The sequence below is a fragment of the Sminthopsis crassicaudata genome, chromosome 4 (assembly GCF_048593235.1).
Source record: "Sminthopsis crassicaudata isolate SCR6 chromosome 4, ASM4859323v1, whole genome shotgun sequence".
Classification (NCBI taxonomy): domain Eukaryota; kingdom Metazoa; phylum Chordata; class Mammalia; order Dasyuromorphia; family Dasyuridae; genus Sminthopsis; species Sminthopsis crassicaudata.
In genome coordinates this window covers 307,187,478-307,202,052 of record NC_133620.1, presented here as the reverse complement: position 1 = coordinate 307,202,052, position 14,575 = coordinate 307,187,478, and the positions used below count along the sequence as shown (strand labels likewise).

General features: G+C 37.1%; 1 protein-coding gene and 1 long non-coding RNA gene across 5 annotated transcripts in view; one reads left to right on the top strand and one right to left on the bottom strand.

Moving 5' to 3' along the window:
- The window catches only part of LOC141541017 (zinc finger and SCAN domain-containing protein 23-like), a 31,509-nt gene extending 23,846 nt beyond the window's left edge, over positions 1–7,663 (bottom strand). For 2 of the 4 annotated variants that reach the window (XM_074265062.1, XM_074265065.1), the window contains exons 1-3: positions 7,489–7,663; positions 3,926–4,429; positions 2,342–2,489 (exon numbers count right to left, since the gene is read on the bottom strand). In XM_074265062.1, the coding sequence (XP_074121163.1) occupies positions 2,342–2,489; positions 3,926–4,270 (493 nt within the window). In that variant the 5' untranslated portion in view covers positions 4,271–4,429; positions 7,489–7,663. The remainder of the gene's footprint in view (positions 1–2,341; positions 2,490–3,925; positions 4,430–7,488) is intronic. The other 2 variants (XM_074265064.1, XM_074265063.1) reach the window with 2 other exon arrangements.
- Positions 7,664–7,691: 28 nt separating this feature from the next.
- LOC141541030 (uncharacterized) lies at positions 7,692–13,994 on the top strand. The gene is made up of 4 exons (XR_012481631.1): positions 7,692–7,791; positions 8,497–9,593; positions 11,017–11,195; positions 13,725–13,994. It is a non-coding gene; the product is annotated as an uncharacterized LOC141541030 (long non-coding RNA).
- Positions 13,995–14,575: the final 581 nt, after the last annotated feature.

Here is a 14,575-nt window from a genome sequence, read left to right as displayed (position 1 = left end):
TATGATGGTATACTTTAGAGAACCCCAGAGATTCTAATAAAAAGTTATTAGAAATAATTCACAACTTTAGCAAAGTTGCTGGATACAAAATAAATCCACATAAATCCTCAGCATTTTTATACATCACCAACAAAATCCAACAGCAAGCGATACAAAGAGAAATTCCATTCAAAACAACTGTTGAGAGTATAAAATATTTGGGAATCCATCTCCCAAAGAAAAGTCAAGAATTATATGAGCAAAATTACAAAACACTTGCCACAAAAATAAAGTCAGATTTAAATAATTGGAAAGACATTAAGTGCTCTTGGATAGGCCGAGCAAATATAATAAAGATGACAATACTCCCTAAACTAATCTATTTATTTAGTACTATGCCAATCAGACTCCCAAGAAACTATTTTAATGACCTAGAAAAAATAACAACAAAATTCATATGGAAGAACAAAAGGTCGAGAATTTCAAGGGAATTAATGAAAAAAAAAAATCAAATGAAGGTGTCCTAGCTGTACCTGATCTAAAACTATATTATAAAGCAGCAGTCACCAAAACCATTCGGTATTGGCTAAGAAATAAATTAGTTGATCAGTGGAATAGGTTAGGTTCACAGGACAAAATAGTGTACAACTATTGCAATCTACTGTTTGACAAACCCAAATATACCAACTTTCAGGATAAGAATTCATTATTTGAAAAAAACTGTTGGGAAAACTGGAAATTAGTATGGCAGAAATTAGATATGGACTCACACTTAACACCATATAACAAGATAAGATCAAGATGGGTCCATGATTTAGGCATAAAGAATGAGATCATAAATAAATTAGAGACTTGTGGAGGAAGATGGAATTTATGACCAAAGGTGAACTAGTGATCATTATTGATCACAAAATATAAGATTTTGATTACATCAAATTAAAAAGCTTTTGTACAAACAAAACTAATGCTAACAAGATTAGAAGGGAAGTAACAAATTGGGGAAATATTTTTAAAGTTAAAGGTTCTGATAAAGGCCTCATTTCCAATATATATAGAGAACTGACTCTAATTTATGAGAAATCAAGCCATTCTCCAATTGATAAATGGTCAAAGGATATGAATAGACAATTTTCAGATGATGAAATTGAAACTATTTCCACTCATATGAAAGAGTGTTCCAAATCAGTATTGATCAGAGAAATGCAAATTAAGACAACTCTGAGATACCACTACACACCTGTCAGATTGGCTAAGATGACAGGAAAAAATAATGATGAATGTTGGAGGGGATGTGGGAAAACTGGGACACTGATGCATTGTTGGTGGAGTTGTAAACGAATCCAATCATTCTGGAGAGCAATTTGGAACTGTGCCCAAAAAGTTATCAAACTGTACATACCCTTTGATCCAGCAGTGCTATTACTGGGCTTATATCCCAAAGAAATACTAAAGAAGGAAAAGGGATCTGTATGTTCCAAAATGTTTGTGGCAGCCCTTTTTGTAGTGGCTAGAAACTGAAAAATGAATGGATGCCCATCAGTTGGAGAATGTTTGGGTAAATTATGGTATATGAGTGTTATGGAATATTATTGCTCTCTAAGAAATGACCAGCAGGATGAATACAGAGAAGCTTGGAGAGACTTACATGAACTGATGCTGAGTGAAATGAGTAGAACTAAGAGATCATTATACACTGCAACAACCATACTGTATCAAGATGTATTCTGATTGAAGTGGATATCTTCAACATAGAGAAGATTTAATTCAGTTCCAGTTGATCAATGATGGACAGAAACATCTACACCCAGAGAAGGAACACTGGGAATTGAGTGTAAACTGTTTGCACTATTGTCTTTCTACCCAAGTTTACTTTTACCTTCAGAATCCAATTCATATCGCGCAACAAGAAATTTGGTTTTACACACACATATTGTATCTAGGATACAGTGTAACACATTTAACATGTATGGGATTGCCTGTCATCTAAGGGAGGGAGTAGAGGGAAGGAGGGGAAAATTTGGAAAGGAAGTGAATACAATAATGTTGTAAAAAAAGTATCCATGCATATATACTGTCAAAAAAATTATAATTATAAAATTAATTAAAAAAAGAAAATATGAGGAAAAATTGTAATGGAAGAAATAACATTATGGCAATGTATGGGAATAAAACATAATTCACAACAATTTGAATAGAGAGAAAGGAGTTTTTAAAAATCACAAAACTGAAACTTTATGTTGAAAAAATATAATACATGATGATATCTCCTATAAGGAAAAGTCAGGAGACTTCAGGGGAAATAGGGAAAATTTGTGTGGTTCTGTAATTTTATCTTTCTTCCTGATAAAATCCCACTTTTTACCTTTTTCTGGTTGGAAGTGATATTCTGGAGACTCACATGTGTGGTGGGCCTGCGAAGCCTGGAGCTGAACACAAGGGGAGTTCTGTGATGTTTCTGGAAGTGTTGACTCCTCTAAACTTTCCTCTTTTTTGTGAGCAGAGTCTTTAATCTAGAGAGAATTGGGTATAGGTTGGTAAGCATCATAAGATTTTTAAAATTTCTATTTATTAATCTTTATTATTTTGTGATTCAGGATTGCCTCTATTTAGGAGGTTATTTGTTGGCCAAAGTCTGTTTCATTGGATATTTCTGAGATAAGAAGCCAAAAGGTAGGAAAAAGGAATTTATTACACTTGTAATTTTGGGCAATGATTCTTAAAGTTATTTGTCTTATTTGAGGAAGGATCTCAACTAGCTCTGGCATGTAAATCTTTCCCTCTCAATTTGCCTATTATAAATTCTCTAAATGTAGCTTTGTAGTATAAACTTCACTTCAAAGTGTAATATAAAGCTTGTCTTAATTTTCCTATAGACACCAAAACTAAGTCTTAATTTTAATGAACTTCAAGGAATTATGACCAGAAATTATTCTCTCTGATGTAGTTGAAAACTATTATGAGAAATAATTCATTTGGACCCCTTTATTCTATTCCAATTAGTATCAATCAATTTCATATAATTCCCTGGGGGGAATGATTATAAATTATGTATATTAGAGCCCAGAATCTGAGCTGCAGATTGTAAGATCATTTGCTTAATTGTAGAAAGTTAAATAGAGGCCCTCCATCCTTATCTTTTCTTGTCATAGTAACTCAATTACATAGAAAATCTTCCAATTTATTTTTGTACCTCTGGACCATCCTCTCTTGTCCAATACAAGCAGGTGACCATCTTATGACCACTTAGTGAGTGGAAATGCCCCATGTTTTATCCAATCTATGACACATATCCCCTTGCATATGGCATTTTTTGCCCTCACTAACAGTCTATCAACCAATGAGATTCTGTAAATGAAATTCTATAAATACAAGGTCCTGACAAAAGGGTGCATCTCAGATCAGGAAGAAAATCTGAGGGGATCATGGACTCTTTAATAAAGTACCATTGGCTCAGAACTCTGCCTCACTCTCTCTTATTGTAGATTAAACAATTTTAATTCCCCACAGTATAAGTCTTGTTAGAACTCTAATAAAGGTTATGAATTATTTTCCTAAGCTCTGGACCTGAATATAATAAAAACCTAGATTTCAATAATCTGACTCTCCTTGTGGTGAATATAATTTGACAGCAGTTACCTATCATAAAAACTCAGTAGGAATATTTTACCCATATCACAAGGAAGGAAATCACTACAGGAAATGGAAATACAGTCTCTAAGAACAAATATTCAGACCCTCACCTCCTCCAGGCCATAGGGAAAAATAAAGATTTGAATTTCTGATGACAATTAAAAGCAGAAGATATAAAGGAAGTTAATGAAAAACACATAGTTCAAGGAAAGTTTGATAACATTCTATCATTTCTGCTCTTGAGTCCCTCATTCTTCTTACAAAGATATACCCATACTCTCTCACAATAGCTTACCCATTCCCTTTCTTTTCCTACCTGCTGATCTGGCTCATCAAGCTCTTGCTCTAAATCCTCCAACATAGTCACTGCCTGTTCTCCACTCTTTGGATGGTGCTCCTGCAACCAGACTTGTAGTTCTTCAGGCAGGATAGTCAGAAACTGCTCCAGTACCAGTAGCTCTAGGATCTGCACTTTAGTATGAATATCTGGTCTCAACCACTTCTGACAAAGGTCTCTGAGTTGGTTCAGAGCTTCACGTGGTCCAGGAGTTTCCTCATAGCAGAAATGCCTAAAACGTTTGCGAAAAATCTCCCCATCAAGGGGTGTGTTCCACTGTAGGTCTGGTTCCTTTTCCCAGGCATAAACCTCCCCCAGCTCCATTTTCAGAGATCTCTCTTGTTCCTGTGGAGGTCTAAGGATCAGTAATGCAACTTCCTTGGATCCTGTAGAGGGCACTCAGACTCAGAGGGTGCCACTTACTCCAGATAGAACCTATGATTTAGGAATCAAATTCCAGCTCTTGATTTTCTCTTTCAGGAACTTAAAAGAGAAGAAATTATTGTTGGTATAAAACAGTCTTTTTGGAGTTGACTTTAATTTTAATCTTATTTGTTTGCAAAAGCAGCAGCCCTACTTTTCTAAAGCTTTCTATACAATATAATCTTATCTTTCTTAAAGTTAATTAAAATTTTACTTAATAAACTTTTGAGATTTTCACATTAACTCTGCAGATAACAATTCAGTGATCATCAGGTCTATACAGGACCTTAAAAGACACTGTAAATCTCCTAATTTTGCAAATAAGGAAGTTAAGTGTTACAAAGCCATGAGGTAAAATCATAAAATAAATATTAAAACACACACACATACACAAAACAATAGAGATGAGGGATTAGAAAAAAAAACCCAAGAGTTAGGAAACAATAAAATATTCTTCAAGAAGCTCAAAGAAAGGGGGAAAAGGAGAGGCTTACCAGAGCAATTCTCTGGACCCAACATTTGACTTATACAAAAAATATCTTTGAACAAGAAGTCAGGCTACTCAAAGAGGGATAAAGGAATAGTGTGAAATTACTGTTAAAGAAATGACAAATACTAGTAGTATGTCTAAATGCTTACAAAGTTCAGTCATCTACTAACTTTAAAATACTTAGATACAAGAATAATGAACGCTGTAACAGTGGAAAGAATACTGAATTAGATCCAGGTTCCAGTCCTGATTCTACCACTAATTTACCTAGTGGCCATAGACAAATTATTTCCCCTCTCTTAACTTCTGATGATAAAAGAACCTTTTACATCTAACATTTTATGGTTTTATAATGTTAACTTAAAAAGAAGAATCAGTAGATAGCAGTGAGATGGAAAGGTGGTATTTAATTCCATTTAATAAAATGTACAAATAAGAGCAAGAAACAAAACTAAAAAAGGCCAGGCCTAATTAATCAACCAATTTGTGCTGATCTCCATTTGACCCTTAACTATGTCTTTTCCAAAGGTTCCATTTTCTTCTCTTTATTCCCTCTTTGGTAGGGATTTTAATTATATCTATGTATGTTACTCTTAGATCTATGTATCCAATCTGTGGTCTCCCCAAAACTTCAGTCACTGATGGCTAATTGGCTATTCCAAATTCAATGTCCAAAGAGACATCTCAAAATGTAATATATCTAAAACAGAATTTATTTCCTCCTCCCACTCCAATCACTCCCTCTTTCAAACTTCCCTGATTTTGGAATGATATTGACACCTTCCCATGTTCCAGATTCATAACCTCAACATTATCTTTGACTTCTCCTTCAATCTTATTGCACATTCTTACTGCTTCCACATCCATAGCATCTCTTATATTCAACCTCTTTTCACTACTCACAGTGCTACCCTTGGCTCAGGATCCCTTGTTACTTCTCACCTAGATAATTGCAACATCTTTCTAAGTGGTATTCCTGGCTCAAATCTCTCTCTGATCCAGTTCATCCTACTTACTATTGTCAATGATTTTCCTTAAGCATGGATCTAACCATGTCACTGTCTTCATTCATCCAGTAAACTCCAGGGTTTCCCAAACTTCCTCTAGAATTAAATATAAACTTGTTTAGTTTTCATCACCCTTTATAATCCAATTCCAACCTATCTTTTCAAACTCATTGTACAGCAGTTGCTTCTTGCCCAATTTATAATTCAGTCAAATTGGCCTTATTCTTGTACTTAAAACAGAATATTCTCTTGTTTCCTGTCTTTGCATCTTTGGTGCTCCAAGTCCAAAATGTACTTTCTTCTTACTTCTGCTTTAAAGAATCCCCTCTTCCTTGAAGATGCAGTGAAAGCATCAGATTTTTACATGAAGTGTTTCCTTATTTCCTACAACTGCTAGTGCCTTTACTCCCAAACTAACTTGCATTGAACTACCTTGATTTGTCTTTTTTTTTTCTTTATATTCATCCTGTTCTTTTCTCTACTACTAGAAGTTCTTTGAGAACAAGGATTGTTTCATTCTTTGTATTTGAATACCCCGAGTCTGACACATTTCCTACCACAAAGTAGGTGCTTGATAAATATTTGGTTAATTGATTCATTTATATAGAAAGTCTTAGCCATAGTGAAAGACTGGTGAAACAACCAGGAAAGACTGAACTAGAATAGTAGTACTTGGGTGCAATCTGCTTTCTGTCATCCTTAATACCTGATACCTTCCAACCCCATAGGTAAAGTCTGTCTGACATACCTCACAAAAGTGTGAAATTCCAGTAAACATATTGAAAGACAGTACTTAGAGCTAAAAGGGAGCTTGAAGATCATTTACCCAGAAGTTCTTAATCTGGGGTCCTAGAATAGATTTCAGGGGATTTATAAACTTGGAGAGGAAAAAAAGTTACATTTTTATGTTCACTATCTTCCGACCAAAATTTATCATTTCCTTCAATTTTGAACATACAAGACTCATAAGTACTAGACTTTACCTGACTGCCAAAATAATCCATGGCACCATAAAAAGACTAAGAACCCCAAATCTAATGCAACCCAATTATTTTAGTCTTTTTAAGGCATGGAGTTCCAAGAAGCTAGTGGGAATAATGAATAATAGTGAATGAATTAAAATTCAAATCTAGGGCCTCTAACAACAAAACCAAGACAAGAGAGGCTTGTGCTTGACTGAAAACAAATGGGAAAATGTCTTGGAGAAAGCTTTTTCTTTTTTGTTCCTCCCTTTCCCAGCATCGGCAGTTTTTATCAGTTTTTATCAGTTGCTAGGGTCAGGAAGTTGCAACGGTGAAGGACTAAGCTGGAGACTAAGAGGAAGAAGAGGGAGAGAACATAGAGTAGAAAAGGGGAGAGAGAGCAGGGAAATAGAATTAACAGCAAATAAGAGTCATATAAGGGAATGCAAAGAGGAGAAGAAAAAAATGAGGAAAGGTGAAGAGTGAATGGTGGAAAGGAAGGAGAAGGGAGGAGAAAGAGTTCAGGGAGAGCCAAAAGGCAGTGCCAAGGAGAGGGAGCCGGTTTGAGTGGCCCCAAGGGGGCACAGCTGCACCGACCCTCCCAGCCCTGAGACAGCCAGCGGCAACCACCCTGCACAGCTCGGCCCGACCCCCACTCACCGCGAACCCTGGACGGGGGCAAGGGGGCAGCTAGTCACGCTCACTTCTCTTTCAACCCCACACACAAAAGACGAGTGGGGGCTGGGGTGGGTAGGGGGTGGGTTACAAAGGCCGGAAGTATATATGAAATTTTCAGCCGGCCTAGCACTACAACATAATCCCATCCTAACACCACCCTACCCCATCCCACTTCCGGGTTCGGAGGGGGTTGAGTGGGGATGCCGGAAGTCTGAATTCAGGGATAAACGGGCATCACCGCTCCCACCAACTCCCACCTAATCCTATAATGCTGGAGAAACTGAGGCAAGATAGAGATTAGAGAGTTTTAAATAATTTATTTGAAAGGGAGAGATTGTGCTGGGGGAGGGGAGGAGGGAATGCTGCCCCCAGGGCTGATGTCCAAAGCATCCAGCTGTTGACCGCTGTATCTCAGGGTACTTTACCTCCCATCTCTCCCCTGGGATATGTCCCTTAAGCCTGATTCCCACACAGGCCTCTTTAATTCTTTTTATATTTACTTGGGCACAGGTGTTACATCTATGGATATAACTTCTGATCAATTGGCTAACATCCTTTATATAATATTTGCTCAATAACTGATTCATTTTCTTTTCACCCAAATGAGTGAAATCATGTAAGTCCTTTACCAGCATTCGGCTCAGTGTTTGTAGAATAAAAATTTTGTCCTCCATGGTCCCTCCCTCTGTCCTCCCCTCCGGGAAGAAGGGGGGAGGTGGCAGCTCCCCAAGCCCATGCATCTGCAGCCTGATTTCCCACTGCTTCCATCATCTCACTGGATTGGTAACCTGGACAGTGAATAACAGCAACAGAGAGGGGTAACTAGATAAAATCTACTAAGGAAAGTATCTCTGTCTTATTGTTAATTTCCTTACCAGTGGATGTCAGCAGGCCCCTTTCTTTGTAAAGAGAGGCGTGGACATGAGCTGTAGCAAAAGCATAATGGCTGTCAGTGAAAATAATAGTTGTTTTTCTTTCTGCTATTCACAGGTCATGAATCAAGGCAACAAGCTCCGCCTTCTAAGCAGAAGACCCAGAGGGGAGGGAAGAAGACCACAGAGTAGAGAGAGGGGGATAGTCCACCACTGTTGTCCCAGAAATACAATTATCCCCCACAACAAAACTGCTCCCATATGTAAAAAGAATCAGGTTGGGGTTTTCCAGCAGGGTATCAGAAAGATCAGGCCTTACTGACTGGGACTCATTAAGGAGCTGGAAGCAGTCAAGCACAGGGGCCAGGTCAGAACTAGAATCTGGGAGCAAGGTGGCAGGGTTCAGGGCAGACGTTTTGAGAAAAGTGATGTGAGAGTGATCCAGAAGCAGGGCCTGATAGTGGGTGATGAGAGCATTAGAGAGTCTCTGGTCGGGGCGGACCCTCATCAGAATAAGGGGCAGAGATAGAGATTTGCCCAAGGAAAGCTTGTCAGCCAACTTCACCAGGAGGGCTGTCTGCAGCCACAGCCCTAAGACAGGAAGGCCATACAATTGCCACCTAATCTAAGCCCTCTGAAAGATAAGCAACAGGCCGATTCAAGGGGCCAAGCATTTGAGTCAGAATGCCCTTTGCAATACCTCTAACCTCTGCCACAAAAAGATGGAAGGGCTTTGTAAGCTAGGTTGGGGGCCTTGGTAAGGGCGTTCCTAAGACTTTTAAAGGCAGCTTGTTCAGGGGAGCCCCAGACAAGGGGACTCTGTCCAGCTGTGGCAGAATAAAGGGGTTTTGTTTTCTCAGCAAAGGAGGGAATCCAAAGGCAACAGTAGCTAGCTGTTCCCAGGAACTCCTGAACCTGTTTTTTAGTAATTGGGCTGAATAGATAAGATAGCCTGGATACGTTGGGAAGACCGGAAGCAGTGGCCAGATTTAAGAACAAAGCCCAGATAAAAGACCTTGAGAAGGTAGAGCTGAACCTTCTTAGCAGAGACCCTGTACTAAGTATTGAAGAAGTTGCAAAAGGGCACGAGTTGCCTGCAAGCAGAGGGACTCATCGAAGGCAGCAAGGAGATCATCAACATATTGAACAAGAGAGCAATAAGAATGTTCTTTGCAGAAGCCTTGGAGGTCCAGATGGAGGGCTCCACCAAACAAGGTGGGGGAGTTTTTAAAGCCCTGTGGCAGCCTAGTCCAAGTGAGCTGCTCTGAGAATTCCCTTTGGTGATCTATCATTGAAAAGCAAAGAGAGGTTGACTGGCTGGTGCAGGGGGTATTGAAAATAGATGCTACTGATTATTTTAAGGAAAAGTCCACTTATTCCTATACTCTCAAGTGTTTTTTTTTTTTTAATAGGAATGGATGTTAGATTTTATCAAATGCTTTTTCTGCATCTATTGAGATAATCATATGGTTTTTGTTAATTTGGTTATTAATATGGTCAATTATACTAATAGTTTTCCTAATATTGAACTAGCCCTGCATTCCTGGTATAAATCCGACTTGATCATGGTGTATTATCCTGGGGATGATTTTCTATAGTCTTTTTACTAATGTTTTATATAAGACTTAAGATTTAAGGGAGATTAGTCTGTAATTTTCCTTCTCTGTTTTCAACCTACCTGGTTTAGGTATCAGTACCATGTCTATGTCATAAAAGGAATTTGGTAGGACTCCTTCATTCCTATTTTTTCAAATAGTTTATATAGCATTGGGGTTAATTGTCCTTTAAATATTTGGTGGAATTCACATGTAAATGCATCTGGTCCACATGTAAATTAGGGAGTTGATTAATAGCTTGTTCTATTTCTTTTTCTGGGATGGGATTATTTAAGCAATTTACTTCCTCCTCTGTTAATCTGGGAAGTGTATATTTTTGGAGGTAGTCATTCATTTCACTTAGATTATCAAATTTATTGGCATAAAGTTGGGCAAAGTAACTCATTATTACTCTAATTCCCTTTTCATCAGTGGAAAGTTCTCCCTTTCCATTTTTAAGACTAACAATTTTATTTTCCTCTTTTGATTTTCTAATCAGATTTACCAAAGGTTTATCTATTTTATTGGGGTTTTTTTTTTTCACAAAACCAACTCTTTAGTTTTATTTAAGTCAACAGTTTTTTTTTTTTACTTTCAATATTTTTAATTTCTCTTTTTAATTTTAGAATTTCAAGTTTAGTATTTGATTGGGAGGTTTAATTTGGTCTTTTTCTAGCTTTTTAAGTTGCAAGCCCAATTCATTGATCTTCTCTTTATTTTATTCAAGTAAACTTTTAAAGATATAAAATTTTCCCTTATTACTGCTTTGGCTGCATCCCACAAATTTTGGTATGATGTCTCATCATTGTCATTATCTTGAGTGAAATTATTAATTGTGTCTATAATTTGCTGTTTCACCCAATCATTCTTTAAGATGAGATTATTTAGTTTCCAATTACTTTTTGATCTATTTACCCCTAACTTTTTATTGAATGTAGTTTTTATTGTATTGTGAGATGAAAAGGAAGCATTTACTATTTTTGCCTTCCTGCATTTAATTTTGAGGTCTTTATGTCCTACTATATGGTCAATTTTTTGTATAGGTTCCATGAACTGCTAAGAAGAAAGTATACTCCTTTCTGTCACCAACGAATACCATTTTCCATGGTCACCACCCTTAGCCAGGAAGAGGAGTAAGAGACAACTTGCAGCCAGATGTCAATATAGGGATACTGATCTGAATGGCCAGGCTCACCAATAACTATCTAGTGCCGGGCTTGTGGTATGTCTCTATTGTATGTATCCCACCCCAAAGAAAGGCCAATTTTTTTTTTGTAAAATGGTTTTAGTTTATCCTTTTTCCATGCCATTCCATAATCATGACATTTAAATTTTTCAGAGAAATGATCAAGAAGGCAATCAAGTAGAGTTACTGCTTTTGAAGCAGAGTTTCCCATCATAAAGTCACTGAGTTGACAGATAGCCTTATACCACTAGGGGAGAACTCCTAATATCTTTTAACAGTTTTTCTTTTGACAGAATAACCAAGCCTTTTCTGTCCCTTTTGACTAATTGCCAAATTTCCCAATTACAGTTTTTAAACCTTAAGCCACAAAACAGGCAGATAAAACATACAGAATACAGAACACTGATCACATGGAAATAGACTGCACAATTACAACATTCAATAAGCATTAACATCAGAATCAGATGGTGTCTCTAAAAAGGCCCCAGATTTATACTCTAGAATACCCAAAGTTTTGCAACTGGAACACAGAACCAGATATGTGTCTTAGAAGACACCCAGATAGAGTCACACTACATCCAGTAGATATTACTCTCAGAAGTTAATATCCATCAGTGTCTTATAATTCTGAGGATATAGATACTAGCACAGACAGACAGAACAGATATCATAAGACACCCAGACTTACTCTCCTATGACAGAAACAAGAGTGTCCACCATTGGGTGTGGCTGTGGCTGAAGAACTGCTCTCTTCCTGGAGACTCTGGAGAAATCCAGAGAATTAGCCTTCCCAAGAACAAAAACCCAGATCCTCAACTGCCCCCAGGCCCAAAGCAGAAACCCAAAAATCTCTAACCTCTAATCCCATTCTCAGTTTCTAATATCTCAGTGGTAAGTCTCTAAAATGTAATGCCAGAGAAACTGAAGCAAGATAGAGATTAGAGAGTTATTGTAATTTAATGTATTGGAGATTTTAATTAATCAATTGGATTGCATGATTATCTCCAAGTATCCAGTATCGAATGTGGGATACAAAGATTCTTTATAGGGTAACAAGAACAATGACATAATGGGGAGAGGCACCAGAGATGGGGAAAAGCACCTGATATTCTGATAAATTAGGATGGGAAAGGCACCTGACATTCTAAGATATAAAATCTTTATCCTTATCAAACATTATGATGATTAAGAGGGAAGGGTGGTATTATAGGCTGGGGATTGGGGCAGAATAATTGAGGTAGGATGATTCAAGGAGACTATGGCATAACAATCCCACACAGACTTTAGACTCCTTCTCTACATCCTTACACCTTCTAGCATATCTGTCTTTCTGTTTTACCTTAGGTGATTGGTGGTACCATTCATTCTGAGTTTAGAGATTGATTATACCTTGTTTTTTTCTAACATCCTCAACTCGGGTTGTTACTGCACCACATAATAAAAGCACAGAACTCTTGATAAGCACTGCCTGCCTGCCTGCCTGACCTTGGACAAGTCTCTAAGAATTTTAGTTGCATAACAAATATTGAGTGGAAGGAGTTCCTACATCAGTGAAACCACATTTTAAACCATATTGAAAAAAGAATAATATGCATTTTATTGAGAATAGGGGGGAAATGAAATACACCTTGTTCTACATTCTGGTTAGAAGTGCTTAGAGTCAGTCAATACACGAAAAAAAAAAAAGTAATCCCTGTTCTCAAGGAACTTGTATTCTATTGGAAAAGTAGATATACATGAAAGAATCATATTACATACATGTAATATACATGTGTATAATATGTTTTCATATGTGTGAACCTAGAAGGCATAAGTGAACACATTCTAAGCATAGGGAACAGACAGGCAGTGCAAGGCTTAAAATCAGGAGTTTCTTAACTCCTATCATGTTTGTAGTCACACTCTGGACCAATTCTTTGAACCATCACAATGGAGATGAGGATGCAGCTATCATAAAATGGTTGCCTTGCATGTATTTGCATGGATAGATAACTATGTGAGATAAGATCTGGAATTCCTATTTTACATCTGTAAAGAGAGATGATTATTTCTTTGTGGAGAGTAAGTCTGTGGCTGCATTCAACAATTAAACTTAACAATTCAAACAATTAAACACAAATGGAAATTACTAAACTGTACATCTGTTGATCCAGCATACCATTGCAATACCTATAGGCCTATAGAGATATAGATATATTATTTGTAATGGCAAAGAACTAGAAAATGAGACTCATAAATTAGGGAATTTATAAATAAATTATATGAAATATGAAGTTAGTGAAATAGTACCACAGTTCCTTTTTATTGTTCTGCCTCACTTTCCCTGATGGTCCTGCCTCACCTTCCCTGAATTGTTCTGCCTCAGTTTCTCTAAATCATTCTGATTCAGTTTCCCCAATTGTTCTGCCTCAGTTTCCTTGAATTGTTCTGCCAATCCCCCCTGGTTGTATCCCCCTTTTCTTATCATTAGAACTGAGATAATTAGGGCTTGGAGGTTTGACATTCCAAAAGATAAAACTCCAGATGTCCTATTTCAGATGCCTAATTAGTATCTCTAAGTTTCAGACTTCTTGGCTCTAATTGGACACCTCCTAAGAAAGAATTTATGGTCCTATGCCCAACCTATCAGAACCGGATTGATGGTCCCTGTTTGGAGATTCCTGATCACCAAAGTTTGGACTACACCGCACTTTGTCTACCAGAGCTTGGAGCTATGTGTATATATGTCATTGAGAACTCACATTCATGGCTGGATGCTTTGAGACATCATCCCTGGGGGCAATATGCCCCCAGCATAATCTCTCCCTCTCAAATAAAATATTAAAAACTCTCTAATCTTGCCTCAGTTCCTCCAGCATTACAGAATATTATTGTATAATAAGAAATTATGAAAGCAATAGTTTCAGAGAAACTTAAGGCATTTAGGATATAGATATAGAATGAAATGAGCAGAAATAGAAGAATAATTTATATATTAACAAAATTTAAAACAATTAAAAGCAACTGAGAGAGATTAAGAACTGTAATTAAAACAATGACCAACTGTGATTCCAGAAGCTAAATTATGAAATATGCTATCTACCTTTTAATAGTAAAGTGCTCTTAAGGTGTAGAATGAAATTTATTTTCAGACCCTGCCAATGAGTCTTTTATTATTTATTTTGCTTGACTATGCTTGTTAGATACAAAGGTTTTATTTTTCTTTCATTGTAAAGGATGGGAAGAGGTAAAATGAAAAAAAAAAAACTGTAAACAGGGTCATTGAAGTATTTAAAATAAACAGGCGAGAATAAGCAGGAAGTCATTGTTTTGTGGAGTCTAAAAGACAGAGGGAATGAAAAGTTAAATAGAAAACCTTTAGATGGAAAGCTATGATAGTGGAGTGATAGGAAACACTCCAGGGAGCTCAACTTTAG